Source organism: Lepidochelys kempii, chromosome 13, assembly GCF_965140285.1.
Source record: "Lepidochelys kempii isolate rLepKem1 chromosome 13, rLepKem1.hap1, whole genome shotgun sequence".
Classification (NCBI taxonomy): domain Eukaryota; kingdom Metazoa; phylum Chordata; order Testudines; family Cheloniidae; genus Lepidochelys; species Lepidochelys kempii.
In genome coordinates this window covers 23,046,277-23,063,969 of record NC_136392.1, presented here as the reverse complement: position 1 = coordinate 23,063,969, position 17,693 = coordinate 23,046,277, and the positions used below count along the sequence as shown (strand labels likewise).

At 48.7% G+C, this 17,693-nt stretch overlaps 1 protein-coding gene across 1 annotated transcript in view; it reads left to right on the top strand.

Moving 5' to 3' along the window:
* PPP1R16B (protein phosphatase 1 regulatory subunit 16B) overlaps positions 1–17,693 on the top strand; it is a 103,256-nt gene that overhangs the window by 14,717 nt on the left and 70,846 nt on the right. Inside the window, exon 2 of the mRNA XM_073309746.2 lies at positions 8,888–9,295. Within this exon, the coding sequence (XP_073165847.1) occupies positions 9,049–9,295 (247 nt within the window). The 5' untranslated portion in view covers positions 8,888–9,048. The remainder of the gene's footprint in view (positions 1–8,887; positions 9,296–17,693) is intronic.

Sequence of the window (17,693 nt, the reverse complement as noted above, 5' to 3'; positions counted from 1 at the left end):
AGAGGTTGCGGAGCAAGATGTTGGATGGCTGAAGGTAGGAGAGACTGTTAGAAAAGTGATATTTTAAGAATAAGAAAAGAAACCCCAGTACTTACTGTATTTCCTGTGAATAAGAATGCTCAATACTCAGATTTACATGCGGGGAGAGCAAGCTGATTACCTAGTACAGGGTTCCTGCCACAGTTTCCATCATCCAGATAGAAGAGACTTTGGTGTCATAGCACCTATCCTAATGGTATCGCAAACTGCTTCAGAAAACAGTGCATTAGCCCCTGGCCCTGCAGTGACTGCTGGCGAACATTGCACCCTTATGTGCTCAGCAAGAACTCGTGCATGTCTTAGGAAAGTATACAGCGCCTGTTTGACTGAAGAGAGCATTAGGTAGGACACTGGCATGATCCAAACTCCTTGGAAAAGCGCCATGTCAGCTTTAGCTCCCACCAGAGAGGGGCAGAAGAGACTTTGGTCCATCTGCCCTTCTGTACAGCACTTCAGAGGTATTGTCCTTCCAGACTCCTTGGGCCTGCAGTAGACCTGCTCCAAAGCGCCTTACAGCCCTGGCTGGTATACAGCTGGTGCTGTTGTACTTGCACATCTGGCCCATTTCCATCTTGGGTTCCCCCACCTACTTGGCTTTTGTTTGGAGCCCATTTGATTTCTACTCACATCTTCCTCTATCGCTCCCGCCCCTCTCCACCCGTCCCTTGGTCTCCCTAAGACTGTCTAGCACCCCCTGCCTCTCCCAGCCTCAGGTGGCAGCTGCTGCTCCCCCTGCAGGTGAGGAACTCCTGCTGCTTGACAGTCACTTTCTCAGATTGTGTGGTTCCCAAACTTCCCCTGTCTGTCAGCCCAAACCACAGTGCGGGACTTGCACCACCAACCAGTTTGGTTCAGTGAGAATGGATGCACTAGTGGCAACAAAGCCTGATAAAGGAACTGAGAGTCCAGCTAAGGAGTCACGGCCAGGATGTTTGATGGAATCATCCGTGGGAGAAGGACAGCAGAAGAGTTGGTCTCTGCAGCTGGCATTGGGTGGTGGGTAGGAATTAGGGTGACTAGATGTCCTGATTTTCTAGGGACAGTCCTGATATTTGAGGCTTTTTCATATATAGGCACCTATTACCCCACCCCACCCCCATCCCACTAGCTCGTCATCCTAGTAGGAATGGTGCTGAAAAGGCCGTGGATAGAGAACACTGGTTGTGAATTGCTGAGGGGCAGATCTGAAGAAATCCTGGCCTTGCAGTGGGCTAGGAATGGATGCTAATGAAATAAACAAACCAGACTGCCTCGTTTACTGAAAACTGTTGTCCTTGTTGTAGATTCTTTCATTCGGCTTCTGATTCCAGCCGAGAGAAGATTCATGTGGGGTTAGTCAGCAGGGGAAGGTGGGGAGTTCTCTTATTCTTTGTGCCCTGGCAGCACTCTGGGGCTTTGGGATCAATCCTGCAGACACCTGTGCCCACAAATAATGCCACTGACTTCAAAGGAGACAACTTGCGAATGAAATTGCTCATGTGCATGTTTGAGTGACTGCGTCCTTAGCTGCATTCTTGCTTCTTAGACCAATACAAACAGCAGGGCAGTTGAAGAATTTTATACTTAAGTCTCAGCCCACCCTATTTAAAGGATGGTCTGTCAGAAACTGAGTGTTCCCAAATCGTTTTTCCCCCTCTAATGTTAACACGTGATAGACATGCCTGGTCTGTTAAATATGTGTTTATAGAGATCTCATGGCAATTGAATAAAATCACAAGCAACGGCATACAAGTGCTGTAATCATGCTCATTCTGTAATATCGTTAGCACTGTGTTAAATCTGGTGACTGTACTCCTATGCACTGCCTCTGCAAACAAAAGCTAACTGTTGTAGCGATTGTTTAGTTTCTGATATTTACATGGTGAGGATTTGTAAACTTGTTAAACCCTCCAAGTAAATAAATAAATAGTTTAAAAAAATAGAAAAGTCAGTATTTTTTTATTTTTTAAAGAAATCAAACTGACTGTCCTTTTATGTGGCTGGATCATAGGTGATTACTTTTTGCTTTATTAGTGTTGGGGTGTGACAAAGTTCCTCCTCTACCTTGGTGGGTCTTGCGCTTATTGGCAGATTTGCTAGCTTCATGGCAGCCCTCAGTTTGGCCGTTTTCGTGAACCCACAGTCCAGGTCAACTCTTCCCAACTGCTGGTCAGACACAGGAGGTTTGGGGGGAACCCAGGCCCGCCCTCTACTCCGGGTTCCAGCTCAGGGCCGTGTGGAATGCAGCTGTCTAGAGTGCCTCCTGGAACAGCTGGGCGACAGCTACAACTCCCTGGGCTACTTCCCCATGGCCTCCTCCCAACACCTTCTTTATCCTCACTATAGGACCTTCCTCCTGGTGTCTGATAATGCTTGTACTCCTCAGTCTTCCAACAGTCCGCATTCTCACTCTCAGCTCCAAGCGCCTCTTGCTCCCAGCTCCTTACACATGCACCACAAACTGAAGTGAGCTCCTTTTTAAACCCAGGTGCCCTGATTAGCCTGCCTTAATTGATTCTAGCAGCTTCTTGATTGGCTGCAAGTGTTCTAATCAGCCTGTCTGTCTTAATTGTCTCCAGAAGGTTCCTGATTGTTCTGGAACCTTCCCTGTTATCTTACCCAGGGAAAAGGGACCTACTTAACCTGGGGCTAATATATCTGCCTTCTATTACTCTCCTGTAGACATCCGGCTCAACCCTGTCACAAGGGGTTTGTGAGCAAACTGGAGGTTGGGTCAACTTATGTTGCTCAGGGGTGTGGATTTTTCCTGACATATCTGGGTTGACCTAATTTTTTAGTGTAGGCCAGGCCTAAATTGGTCAAGCGTCAACTTCCAGCCACTGGATCACGTTATACCTTTCTCTGCTAGATTGAAGAGCCCATTAGTAAAGATTTGTTCCCCATGTAGATCCTTACAGACTGTCATCAAGTCACCCCTTCACCTTCTCTTTGTTCAGCTAAATGATGTCACAAGTTAAAGTGGGGGCTGCTTGCTTGTGCCTCAGGGAGTTCCCACTTTACAGGAAGATGCCCTGATCCTGCAAGGCCTGAGAGTCACTTGATACAAAAGTAGATTCATGGAACTCACCTAATCACATGTTTGCAAGAGGTGGGCTTTGGTTGCATTGTGGGAAAGGACATGATCACAAGTGCCAGCACCTACCTGCTCTTAGTAAGGATACTTGGAGGTAGACATAGGGCCCCCATTGAGCAGCTTGATTACTTTTTGATGGACTATCATGAAAACAGTGATCACACATGAGTGGCATAAAATAGTGAGCATCCCTCCTTCTGACTGGCACCTGCAGTAAGATCATTATTCTCTCTGTCCTGATGCTGTGGTTTGCTCGCAGCTCACAGGATGTGTTCTGCACCTCTCAAGAAACTGAGCTGCTGAGCTCATGGAAAAAAAGCTGGGTCAGAGGCAGGGGGGAAAAAAGGAGAGACAGAGAAACTAAGATGTGAAGCTTTATAAGCCACAGACACCCACGCAGCTGGGTCCTGTGCTGCTTTAAAGGTAAAATGAACATTGAGGTCTTGCCGTGGCTGTGCTACAATTAGACTGGTTGTGCAAAGAAAAATCAACGTGTGCAAAATATATATATATATATTTTTGCACAGTGAAAGAAACTAGGTCATTTGAAAACAAGCAGCCTGAGTTGCAGAGCCAAGATCCACATGGGGCTTTCTGGACTACAGTGCTCTAATGAGTAGCACGGAAATCGGTCCAGTTCTGCCACCTTTCGATGCTTGTAAACCTATAGCAGTTCTCTGGTGCTCGAGGAGGATCTAGTATTTCTGGTAGTGGCCGCTGCCTCACAATAACTTCCAGGCTGCTGCCGCTTTTTAAAGCCATGTTGAGGCATGAGTTGCAAAGCACAGCCTCTTTGTCTTCTCTCATTTTCTTCTCTTGTAGGTCTCTCTGTTCAGTTCTGTTTGTTTCTTGTTCTTGTGTCAGTGTAAGAGCTACAGGAGGCTAAAATTTATGCAGCGAGCAGGTGAAGCCAGGCAATGGCAGAGCAAGCTTCCCACCCCCTTGGCTCCCTCCCATGCCTTCTAAATGTGCTGTTTCCTCTGGCACTTCTCGGGCACAATCCTGCAAGCTTTCCTCCTGGGAGTAGCTATGCCTCAGGCAAGCAGACCCACTGACTTCCACTTCCACTTGCTTTAATAGACCTGCGGAATCAGGCCTTTGCTGCTTGAGCTGTTTTTGTAGGGACGGACACAACTTTTACTAAACAATCGTGAAAAGTGGCTTCTGTTTGGCAACGGGGGACGTCAAGAAGCGGCCCTCACTGTTACCTCTTAAACCATCCAGTTATTAAATACATTGGGCTTCAAATCTTCAGGGTTAGCTAAAACATTGCTAGACTAGACTCCCTCCAAGGAACGCTCTCAGAAGGGTAGAATTCTGTATTACGCTCAGGTGCCTTTGACCTTGTGTTCCACTCTGACTGAAGCCCACACACTCAGGCTCACAAGTGCCACTGAAGCTGCACTTAGGCTTTATTCTGGTGTCTCTGCACATGACGGTTTCCACAAGAAAAGCCCAGGACCAACCTGCATGCTTTGGCTCTTCTGTAAGTTAGATTTGTATTGGAACGCAGGGTTCCAGCTTTCAGCCTGAGTAACTTGCAGAGGAAGCAGAATGTCTTGTTTAGAGTCTGCGGAGGTATTTACTGAAGGGGTTGGGAGGTATTTACAGAAGGGGCTGAATCCAGTGGTGAGCTGGAGCCGGTTCGCGCGAACCAGTTAAATTTAGAAGCAAATTTAGAACCGGTTGTTAGGGCTCCCTGAGCTCCTGGCCGGGGAGGCTCCCCCGGCCCCTTCCCCACCTTCCCCCCTCTTGCAGAGCCTCGGCATGCCACACTGCCGGCACCAGCTCTGGACCGCTCCTGCTTTGAGCAGCATGGTAAGGGGGTGGGGCTGCAAGCTCCAGCGGGCTGCGTGGCATCCATACACGCTGCCCTGAGCAGCATGGTAAGGGGGCTGGGCCAGGGCTGGGAGGAGGTGTTGGATAAGGAGCAGGGAGCGGTTGGAGGGGGCGGAGGTTCTGGTGGGGGCGGTCAGGGGACGGGGAATAGGGGGGTTAGGTAGGCAGTCACTGCCCCAGAAAGTCCCAGCCAGGCTGGGGCTTGGCTGGGGCAGCCCCCCAGGAAAGGGGCCCCGACTCGCAGCGCTAGGGAGGGTGCATGGTGTAGGGCTCAGTGTTATAGAAGGGGTCTGTTGGAGACCGGGCCGGCTCTAGGCACCAGCAAAACAAGCAGGTGCTTGGCGCCGGCCATGCTGCCCCAGAAATGTGCCCCCGCCACCCTAGCTCACCTCCGCCTGCTCCCCTGAGCACGCTACCGCTGCTCCGCTTCTCCCCACTCCCAGGCTTGCGGCGCACCAAACAGCTGTTTCGCGCGGCAAGCCTGGGAGGGAGGGAGGAGAAGCCGAGCGGCGGTGTGCTCCGGGGAGGCAGCGGTGGTGGAGCGGAGGTGAGCTGGGGCGCGGAGCAGTTCCTCTACTCCCCCCCGTTACTTCTTGTGCCCCCCCGACCCTCGCTCACCTCTGCTCCGCGTGCTCCCCTGAACGCTCTGCCTCTCCCTGCCTGAGAGGGAGGTGGGAGAAGCAGAGCGGTGGTGTGTTAAGGGGAGCAGGCAGAGCAGAGGTGAGCTAGGGCAGGGAGTTGTGGGGGGAAGCCGTAGGAAGCAATGCGGGGGGGGGGGAAATGTGGCATGCCTGGGGGAGGAGGCGGGGCTGGGGATTTGGGGAAGGGGTTGGGAAGGGGCGGAGCCGGGGACGGGGGGGCACGAAAAAAAAGCGGGGGCAGCCAAAACTTTTTTTTTGCTTGGGGTGGCAAAAATCCTAGAGCTGGCCCTGGTTGGAGAAGGGGCTCAGTGCTAGAGGGGGCTGCATGGAGCAGCACCGTTTGAGGGGCGCGGGGCTATGGAAGGGCTGCGGGGCCCTGTGTCCTGTCTCGGGGCAGGGGCCGCGCTACGGCTGGTACCTGCACTGTGCAGCCATCCAGGCAGCTGCTCCGGGGCCCCGCAGGCAGAGGCTGATCTGATGACGCCTCGCTCAGCAGCCACGGCCGAGCTCCATGCTGCTTCCTGCCTGGCCCAGGAAGTGTGACCGGCTGCACTGGGCAGGGAGATCAGGCACCATGTGACTGGGCGCCGCACAGGGCCGGGGAGCCAGGCCCCTGGCAGCAGCAGCCTCCTCTGCCCCAGGAGCCGGGCAGGGCCGGCTGGTGCCGTGGCTGGGGGCTGCCTTGGGCATGCTGGGGCGAGCCTCCCCCCTCCCGTCTCTCCCGCTCCTGCGCTGTGGGGTTGTCCGGCCTCCGCCGCTTGGGGGCACTCACATCCCGTGGTGGGGAGTCGGGCAGACGGCAGCCTTTGCCTGCAGGGAGCCGCCGTCCCACATGCCGGGAGCGACCCCACTGATGCAAGGGCTGCAGGACTCCTGTCCCACCAGCAGGCACCTGGGATGGAGAACGGGCCTGGGGAGGGCAGGGGGGCAGGACAGATCCTCGGGCGGGGGTGGGAGGGGTCAGGACAGAGCCTGAGGGGCAGGACAGAGGCACATCCCTTAAATCAGAACTTTTTATAGGGAACCGGTTGTTAAGATTTTGGCTGCTCATCACTGGTTGAATCCTTTATCAAAGGCCTCTGGAGGTATTTGCAGGAAGGTGGATGGGGATGAAAGAGCTGTTGTAAGGGGCCTCGGGGTATCCTTCCACGTATAAACCTTGTGAAACTATCCACCATTTCGTACAATCTGGTGCATTCCAAAGGGAAAGAATTTACTCTTCAGAAACATCTTTGTGGGCCACGGATAAATCATGCTTGGCTGGACTGCCTTGTGTTATCCAAAGAGGGCTGAGGTCTAGCAGAGGCACATGCCTTTACATAATTTGCTTTGACTATGATTTAAGCTGCCTTGAGGACTTACTCGATCTGTTTCAGACTGCCTCTGTGTTTTGCAAATACTGTCTGTCCCAAAGGGCCTTGAGGCTTTTAGCACCACTTCTGCTTAGCAGCGATGCTGATCTTTCTCTGTTTTGAAATGGCGGGTGAGCGAGGAATATTCCTGCCAGCTTCCGTCTCCATTTGATTATAACCCTCCAAATTTTCAGGCATTTGCAAATTTTGCATAACGAACCCCCAGTATCTGACGTGGTCAGACTTGCCTGGGAGAGGTTTGGCGGGAAGGATGGTGGTCGGAAACTTGACCAGCTCTTTTAATATGTGGCTTTAACGTAGTGGCCTGTAAATATACCTAAATTTTGACAGGCTTTGGATCTACATTGGGACTTTGCAACCCTATACTCTGTGTACCTGTACATTTAGCGGAAACTAGCTCATCACTGAGGCAACTTGTTTGTGCTTCATTAACTGTATCTCAAATTCATCTCCTGTAGTGGAATGTGCAGTATATTGAGTATGGCTGTTCCTCTCTTCCTGTCATTGCCTTCCTGGGCCTCTTGATTAGCCTTAAGCTGATAGGCTAGTTGGCTTGGTAGCTCACCCAGCCTGATTAGCTAATTATCTTCAATTACCCCAGTCAGCTGTCTCCAGGGGGAGCTAGTTGGTGTCAGAGTGCAGGCTCAGGTTTGAAATCCCCACATTCTGTCACACCCCCCTTTGGGCTGCAAGTGGTTAGGATATAAACGTCCTGTCACTTAAAAAACATTTTCCCAATGTATTAGGTCTGTTGGCAGCAAAACACTTAGCTGTGTTTGGTTTTGTGGTAGCACCTCTAAAGCCCCGGTTTGGGATTTGGAGCCTAACCGTGCTGGGTGCTGCACACACAGTGCAGACAGACCCTGCCTCAGTGTGCAGTGGCAGTAAGGTGAAGTCGTTGGTGGATACAACAAACAGAGGTGAGGAGAGCACAAGGTAACATTGACACCTTGATTGTCACTGTGTGTGTGTCCATCCTGCATCGGCCTTGGGGGATGAACTGGGTGACTTCACTGGTCTCTAGCTTTTGTTTTATTTTAACACTCGAGACTGCTTTGCCTAGTGGCCGGGGCACTGGACTGGGTCTCAGACCTAGATATTGTTCCTGACTCTGCCACTGACGTGCTCTGTGCCTCTGTTATCTTCTGCTCTTTGTCTTACTACCAGATGATGTAAGTTCTGCAGGACAGGGACTCTTGCTGTGTGTCTGTAGAGTGTCTAGCCCAATGGGGCTCAGATCACCGATGGGGCTGCTAGAGACGACTGTAACGCAACTGGCAATAGCCTCATCAGGCTGGAGGCAATCTAGAGCTGTCATAAACAAGTGGGCTGCTGTGAGAGGTGAAACTAACTTCCCTGGTGCCTCAAGGAGAATGAGGCTGGGGATCTGACCAGCGTCAGATTCTTAAGTGGTTACTTTATGTGTTACGCCAGAGGAGCCCATAGGTGAGTCATGGCCTCAGGGAGCTCCCTGGTGCTCTAATGTGCAGTTCGCCTCAACTAAAACTGCGACATCTCCAAGTGGGTTTCACTAGGTCCCTTCCAGCTGGTAGGTGACAACTGTACAATGCATCACCAAGTTTTGTAGTTAAAAGCCTTGACCTGGTGTAACGCCATCAGATCCCGGTCGTTGTTGGATGGGATCGAACCTGGGACCTCTCAACCTTAGTGCGTAAGCCTGAAGCCACATGTCTGTTAGCTAAGGCTGTAGCAGACTCATTAATCTCCAGATGGTCTCAGTGTCACTAGAGGGGGATGGAGCACCACACCAAGCAGGCCTGGGTTCAGGTGTCAGCAAAATTGACACTTCTTTAAGATGGTAGCTGTTATCAGGGGAGGTTTTTTTCCATTGGGCTGGGAATGGTGACTTCTCTGAATGGGGCTGTTGGAGACTTAGCCTTGTTTCTTCCTTCTCTTCTCAGGGTTCCACCATGTGCTCCTTTGAGATTAGGATGCACCGTTCACAGCTCAGCCCCAGGAGACTAGTATAGTGCTGGACTGCTGACGCGCAGAGCACCTGCTGTGGGATATCGCTCCAACTGGGCCATCCTGGGCCGGCACTCCTTCTCTCCCAGCAGAGCCAATGGACGCCCACGTGGATCTCCTAACAGAACTCGAGCTGCTGGATAAGGTGCCCACGTTGGAGCGGCTGCGGACAGCCCAGAAGCGCAGGGCTCAGCAGCTGAAGAAGTGGGCGCAGTACGAGAAGGAGATGCAGCACAAGAAGCGGAAGCATGAGAAGCGGAGGAGCGCTGTCAGCCACAAGAAGGTGTCTTTTGAGGCCAGCGTGGCTTTGCTGGAGGCGTCACTGAGAAATGATGTGGAAGAAGGTAGGACTTGCTGGGGGCGCCTCTGTCTGGCAAAGTCCTTATGGCTTGGCTACTGGTGAACCTGTTGTACCTCCGTGCGGTGTGCAGGGCCACTTCCAGTGGTGTCTGCACAGAAGCACTGCCCCTGTGGGCTGGCATTTCCTGCAGTGAAGGCACCAGGCAGCATGGATAGGCTAAGGTGGTGCGGTCAGTGTGGAAAGTCACACTTCCTTAGACTTCTGTCAAAAGGTGCCCCAGGTACATGCTGGGGGTGCAGGCTAGATCCTTTTTGGGGGGAGGTTCCTTTCACCTGTCTAACCCTCCCATGCAGGGACAGGCCTATGGTACTTCTGCCCCATATGGCAGGGGAGCTACCAATTCCTATTACTCTGCACTTCTGCAGGAAGATCTTAAAGTGCTGTACGCATGGATAAAAGAAGCCTCCCAGCACCCCGTGAGGTGTGTCAGTGTCTCTTTCCACTTCAGAGATGGAGGAATTGAGGCACAGGGTGGCGGAGTGACCTGCCCAAGGTCCGAAAGCAAATCAGTGTCAGAGCTGGAAATAGAACCCCGATCAGCTTGACTCCCAATCCCCTGCCATAGTAGCTAAGATACTACAATGCTTGCCATTCATGGGGATACCTATCAGTAGCAGAATATACCCTGACCTGGCCTTCCCCTAAAGCAATGTGTTGTATTTCCTCCAGCCTTCACCTGTCACCCAGTACTACAATTGCCACTTCCCATGTATGTGACTTCAATCTAGCTCCACTACACTGTCTGTGGTCAAGGAAACTGTCTGAACAATTTCTCTGACTAACTGTACTGAAAACTAGAATTGAAATTCCCATGCTGAGGAGCAAGAGAACAGCCTCAGCAGCTGCTGATGGGAGTACTGTCCTATCGTAGTAGAAGCTGTATCTGGTTTACTGGCACTTACGTGGATATGTGGAGATGCCTGGAACCTTGCTGAGTTTCATCTTCGCTCTGCCAGTGCAGGTTTATATTGTGGCTTCTAATCTCTAGCCTAGACTGAGTAGGAGCCCTCTCCTCTCTTCCATGTGGCAGCGTGTGCTCCCCCAGCTCTACCAGCTGGTATAGACCTCCCTTTTCCCATCCCACGCCCTTTGGGGAGTGTAGTGGTAGCCGCACACTTACGGTGTGCATGGATAGGGACTGAGGTTGGCTCCTTTGGCTTCTGCACAGGGTTTAAGGTGTGTGTATGTTGGGGAGGGGGGGAAGAGGTAACCTGGCCTGTTCTGGAAGGAGTTTCCCCCAAAGTCCTCCCATGGCTGTTCTCTCTGAGATACCTTCTTGTATTCCTTTTAGCCCCTCATAAAGACATATTGTACCTAATGGGCGTGACAGTATTGAGTCTGGGGTAGATCGGATTTCCTGTAGAGCTGTGTCTGTCATATCTCTGTAGTGCATTTTGCAAAGCAGTGTACACTGCACAGCTTTAGTGCATGGAATCCTGGTCTGACTCTTGGCAGGTGGGTCTGGGCAGACCTATAATAATCCTTTGGAGACTGACTTACGTATACGTATTTTCACTCTGCGAGTTTAACTGGGTTACAGCTGCCCCCACTGCTGAGCCAGAGTTTCTGAACCCTCACTCTGTTTCATGAATAATTGGCTTCTTGAAGAATGCGAACTATGAGGCCAATTATGAATAATTGTGTCGGTTTTGGACTGTGAAAGCCAGTCATTAGATTTTATGACATGTGACATAAGCGGTAAGTTAGTTGCTGCCTGGCTGGCATCCTTTGGTGGGGGCAGGTAGGTGGCAGCTACTTATGATGTTCTGTATATTTTAAACTGTTGGCCCAGCTGTGAGTGACATGAAATACTTCCATTAAATAGGGTAGTGTTGCTCTCTCACACAATGTCTGGACTTCTGCCTACTGAGTCTCAAGGCTATAAGAGGTCAAAGGCCAGCAGTATTGTTAAAGATCTCAGTACCTCTGCATCTGCTGGCTTTGGATCATAGAGGTTGGGGGTTAAGAGCATAAGAACTGCTAGACTGGGTCAGACCATGGTTGTCTTGCCCAGTATCTTGTCTCTGACCATTGCTTCAGTGTGAGTGTACAGAACAAGGCAATTGTGGAGTGATCTCCCCAGTCTTCCACTCCCAGCTTCTGACAGGCTGAGGTTTCAAGTTACCTTGAGCATGGGGTTGCATCCCTGACCATCTTGGCTAGTAGCCATTGATGGACCTATGCTCCATTAACTTATCCAGTTCTTTTTTGAACCCAGTTATCCTTTTGGTCATTACAACATCCCATAGCAATGAATTCCACAGGTTAGTTGTGTGTTGTGTGAAAAAGTACTCACTCTTGTTTGTGTTCAACTTGCTGCCTATTAATTTCATTGGATGACCCCTGGTTTTTGTATTGTGGGAGAGGGTAAATAACACTTTTCTACACCATTCATGATTTTATAGACCTCTATCATATTGCCCGCTTAGTTGTCTCTTTCCTAAGATGAACAGTCCTAATCTTTTTAGGCTTTCTTGGTATGAAAGTCGTTCCATACCCTTGATCATCTTTGTTGCCCTTCTCTGAGCCTTTTCCTGTTCCACTATATCCTTTTTAAGATGGGGTGACCAGAACTGGACACAGTATTCGAGAGATGGGCACACAATGAATTTATATAATGGCATTTGTTATTTTCAATCCCTTTCCTAATAGTTCCTAACACCCTGTTAGTCTTTTGATCACTGCTGTGCATTGAGCGGAAGTTTTTGTAGAACTATCCACAGTGACTCCAAGATCTTTCTTGGGTGGTAACAGGTAATTTAGAGCCTATCATTGTATATGTATAGCTGGGATTATTTTTTCCAGTGTGCATTACTTTGCACTTAACAACATTGAATTTCATCTGCCATTTTGTTGGCCAGTCACTCAGTTTTGTGAGCTCCCTCTGTAGTTCCTCACAGTCTGATTTGCTTCACTATCTTGAATAATTCTGTATCATCTTCAAGCTTTGCCACTTCACTGGTCACCCCCTTTTCCAGATCATTAATGGATACGTTGAACAGCACAGGTCCAAGTACAGATCCTTGGGGGAACTTGAGGGTTGTTTGGGTCTGAGAAGGAACTCATTCCTTATGCCCGTCTCAGAGACGGCTTGTCTAAAATGTCTTTCCTTGTGGGAACGTACTCAAGTGAAAAGAGTGGGTATGAGCAACACCATACCCATGAAAAGAGACCTGCAGCTTAATGAGTCAGCACCTGTGAGTTTAACAAATCCATAACTGAAAACTACATCATGGATCACCATCTAAACTATCCACGTGTGGTATCAAATATGAAACATGTCCTATGCCCTTGAGTTCCAAAGACTTGGTCCACCCCATCATATGAACTAAAGAATCACCATTAGATGTCATGAAATCAAGACTTTTTTTCCCCCTAACCTTCAAAGAGTTGAGGGTGACTATCAAATTCTTGAGCAGATTGGCTAATCCACCCCAGATAGAGTTGTAGTGTGCCCACACACAATAGAAAACACATTGTGACTGGCTCAAATAGAGGAAGATCAAACCAGTCTGGCCACGTAGTTTTCTGCTCTGAAACTTTACTACAGCCTCTACTCTACTGAGACAAGCGTAGAGCTGGGTGGAAATTGTAGTGATTAAAAAAAATAAATGCCCATTGTGTATCACTGCAACTGAGAACTTTCAAAATTGTTCATGAAAACCAATGTGTCCCACCCCCGAATAGCTGAATGTCAGATGGTTACGGAGTGGAAAGGCACAGGCCTCAAGACTTTGCTCTGAATCAGACATGAGTACTGTAACCGCTGGGCTATTGGCTCTTCTGGTGGTATGTCTCGTACATATGCATTCTGACCTGAATTTCAGCCCTGGGGCAGTGAAACCTTTCCTGACAAAAGTTAAAGCTGATACGTTCCTGCCAGAAGGTTCCGTTTTTGACAGACAGGCATTGTCCGACAAACATTTTATTGAAAAATTCCTGACCAGCTCTGTCAAGAGCTTTGAAATTGAGAGAAATTGTTCTGCAAAGCATACCTGGTCACCTTGGCATCTGGTCTTAGTTTAGCTTGTAGTGCCAACGCCACTTCCAGCTAGAAAAGGAATCTGAATGCAGCACACCAGCCTGGCTGGCAGGCTTTTGATCTCCAGAGTGTTGGCCATATTACTTGGGAAAAGTCCCCAGTTGTGCATGGGCAGTGAAGTGGGTCAAATGCATGGTGAATCATAGAATATCAGGGTTGGAAGGGACCTCAGGAGGTCATGTAGTCCAACCCGTTGCTCAAAGCAGGACCAATCCCCAACTAAATCATCCCAGCCAGGGCTTTGTCAAGCCTGACCTTAAAAACTTCAAAGGAAGGAGATTCTACCACCTCCCTAGGTAACGCATTCCAGTGCTTCACCACCCTCCTAGTGAAAAAGTTTTTCCTAATATCCAACCTAAACCTACCCCACTGCAACTTGAGACCATTACTCCTCGTTCTGTCATCTGGTACCACTGAGAACAGTCTAGATCCATCCTCTTTGGAACCCCCTTTCAGGTAGTTGAAAGCAGCGAGCAAATCCCCCCTCATTCTTCTCTTCCACAGACTAAACAATCCCAGTTCCCTCAGTCTCTCCTCATAAGTCACGTGTTCCAGTCCCCTAATCATTTTTGTTGCCCTCCGCTGAACCTTTTCCAATTTTTCCACGAATCCTTCTTGTAGTGTGGGGCCCAAAACTGGACACAGTACTCCAGATGAGGCCTCACCAATGTTGAATAGATGGGAACAATCACGTCCCTCGATCTGCTGGCAATGCCCCTACTTATACAGCCCAAAATGCCAGTGGCCTTCTTGGCAACAACGGCACACTGTTGCCTCATATCCAGCTTCTTGTCCACTGTAACCCCTAGGTCCTTTTCTGCAGAAGTGAACTGGCTTATAGCCTGGCCCTTTAATATTCCCTTCCTGGCTGTAGCTGATGGAGGTGTCTACAGGGAAGAGACCATTTCTGGACACCTGCTAATCACTCTGACCCTGAAACTCATTGGTCCTCTAGAAAGCAGTTTCACATTGCACACAGGCATACCCCGTGGGTTGTGTGGGGACCAGGAGGTGGGCATGCAGTTTGGGGCTTGAAGCTCTTCTATTTAACGGGAAACGCCACATCTGATCTCTTTAAATGTAGTGTTACCACTCTGACCCCTTTCCTTTGGCTCGGCCCATGTGGCAGGATGTTCCTTTTACTAGTCACGTCCTAGCATGCTAATTCAAATCAGACCACATGTGAAAAAGGCACTTTCAGTGCTAGCTGGAAAAATCAAAGAAACCGTATTGTACTGAATCCCTTAGCTAACTGAAGGCTGAGTGGGGGGGCGGGGGAATGCAGAGGGATCATATCCCCAATGCAACATTTGCTTCCCCATTTAGCTGAATATTTCAGATGCCTCTGGAATACTTCAACTCAATGGGGTTGTACTGTGTTCATTTTTCAAGTCTAAAAATAGTTTACAGACCAGGTTTTGTCCCTATTCTGGTCCCTGTTGTCCTTCCTGAGTAGTCAGTACAAAGGGAGGGTGGAATCTAACTGCAGCTGCCAAGTATAGAATTCCCTGGCAGAGGAATTCTTAACTAGTTTAGAACAAGCGGAGCCAGATCCTAAGCAAATGCCCTACACCCGTTTTAGGAGGCAGAATTTTGCTTCATCAGTTTTCAGCTGACTTTTAGGGCCACAGCCAGATGTTCTTATTTTTATGGCAGCTCCTGCTGTTCAAGGGAAGAGCAATAAATATGATAATGAGGCTGAGAAGTTAGTTGGGGAAAAAACTGAAGAGCCAGGTGTATGTTTTGGCTCAGAGGTAACTAGGTTGGGAAACACAGTGGTCTAAATTCCTCTTCTTGCAGTTTATACATTTGACATTTGTAAAGCGGAACAAAAGGGTATTACTAGGCATAACAAAGTGAAAATTAGGGAGGGGAAAACTTAGACTGAATATCAGGTTAGCAGGGAGATCAACTAAGCTGTGGAATAACCTCCCAAGGGACGTGGTAGAAGCCTTGTAGCATGAGACTAGGCTGGATGAATAACCATAAAGTATCCTTTAGAGAACAATCCTGCATGTGCTTCAGGGGATAGATTGGGTGATTTAACAGGTCTTTACCTTTTCTGGCTTCTTTTACTTTTACACTGCTATAAATAAAAGCAGCAGCAGCTGTTTTGCTCAGTTGTCATAATATAAGTATCAACCCAAAAGGTATTTGTTAATGTTATACGTGGGTTAGAACAAGAAATGCTGCTGAGCCTTACCATTTCCTCTTACAAATAACCACCAGTGTTTGCACTGCAGTCATGTCTAGAGGCCAGGGCCCCATTGTGCTAGACTCTTACAAACATCAACTAAAACCAGTTTCTGCCCAGAAAGGGCTTACGATTAATGTTTAAGACAAAACAGCAGACATGTGATCAGCCTAATGTGCAGCACACCAGCTTCCTCATTCAGAGTGTCATGGCATAGGTGGCTTTTCAGCTGAGATTTACAAGATAAGGTAGTGGCCTTGCAGACTTTTTACAGGGGATTCTTCCTTGCATAAGGAGAAGTGTAGGAGAGCACAGCGGTGCTTGGTGGGAAACTGGACAGACAATCAAGGCTGACATCATTGGCCTCTGTGGAACTATATATAGCCCCCGTACACTGCTTTCCCTGCTACTCATTTACTTGCCCTGTGGGTTAACTGAGAACCACCCACCCACCCTTCCCAGTGTTGTCTGAAGGGTTTTCCTTCCTACTGATATCATAGCAGATGTCCAGCTGTGCAGAGTCCTAACAACTTCCTGGCCAGCATCTGGAACTTCAGAAATACACTCTGGAGAGCAGGTATGATGCTTTTGTTGGTTTCACTGTGAAAGCTGCTGTGAGTAGCTTTGGAATGGAAAGTATTCTTGCAGGATGACAATCCATACAAGCTGGTTTCACTCTTTGTGAAAGGGTGAGTAGCCAGCCCGGCTTCCATGGTGGAAGGTGAACACAAGTACATTCTCTCCAAGGGAGAAATCCTAAATAGGACCTGATTAAAGTAGGCAATGGAGACAACTTCTTGGGCTTTAGTGAATTTGATTTAACTCATGCACAAGTTGTATTTGGAGTAGAAGTACCTGACATGACAAGTTCCTTGCTCACTTTTGGAGGTAGTTCTGCCAAATCCATGGTTAAACTCACTGGCAGGACAGTGTGGTGGAAGCTTAGACAGCCATCCCCAATGCTATATCTAGTTTGTGAATGGAAGACTTGTGAATGAAGACTTCAGTCTCCAGGGCTGTGACCCAATCAATACTTTCTAGAACACTGAACGATGAAAATAATACCTAATAGTTGGCCATCAAATAGGAAACCACCACTGAGACGCTGAAAACTCAGGCCAAACTTCTCCTGAAAGCATGCAGGGCGGCTGTGCCTGGAAAAAGGTATGTGTGCTCAATACCTGAAACACGCTGCATTTGCTCGCAGATTGGGTAACTGCACAACTGCTACCAATTTGCGCTTACAGTTCCCACTTGCATGCATGCATAGCAAAGCAAGAGATTTCCTTGTAGCAACTTCAGGAGGTTCTGTTCTGTTAAGTGCCTTGGTTGGCTGAGGAGGTAAACTGAAAAGATTGGAGTGTCCGCTGGAAAGTACGGGAGGTCCAGTATTGCCAACTCACGTGACGTGAAATTTGGTGCTGTTTCTTAAAGCCCCACCACTTAGGGTTATTCTCAAAGTAAAAGTTGGGGTTCTCATATATAACTTTCTGGTCTTTCTCTTTGTGGGGAAGCCTGAAAACCCCAAACCTAAAGAGTCGCAAACAGAAGACAAATGAAACCTTCACATTTATTTAAAAAAAAAAATCTCTCAACTTGAACATGTGGGATAGCAATAATGGAGGCAGCATTCACTGAAACCAAGCATGAGTCTTTTCTAAATGCTGTGGAGTTTCTCACGTATGGATCCAAACCAGAGGCCTGATGCAGATGTTCATGTCTATGGGAAGCTTTGCCAGGGTAGGGCTTCAGCATTGGGCCCTGTATTCATAACAAGTAAATCAATATTTACCTAGTTAGAACACTGGCGTTTCCCTTATGATGACCCTTGAAAACCTCCAGAAAGCTGCAGCAGAATCTTGTGCTCGGAGTGTGCAGTCCATGTTGTTTTCTTTTCTTTGCACTATTTTAGTATAAAACTGACCTTGTCAATTACAAAAGCATTTTAAAAGAGGCCCTAATTAGCGTCTATAAATTGCTTTCCCTAGCCTTTCCAAGTTTATGTGGTCTGTTCCCTTGTTACTAAAAATCCTTTTATAAGGTGCCTTAATTTTCCACCCACATGATTAGTTTCCTGCAGCCTTTTTCTCAGCTTTTCCTGCATGCAGTCAAGCTTGAAGGTGTTTTATCAGTGGGTGCATTTAC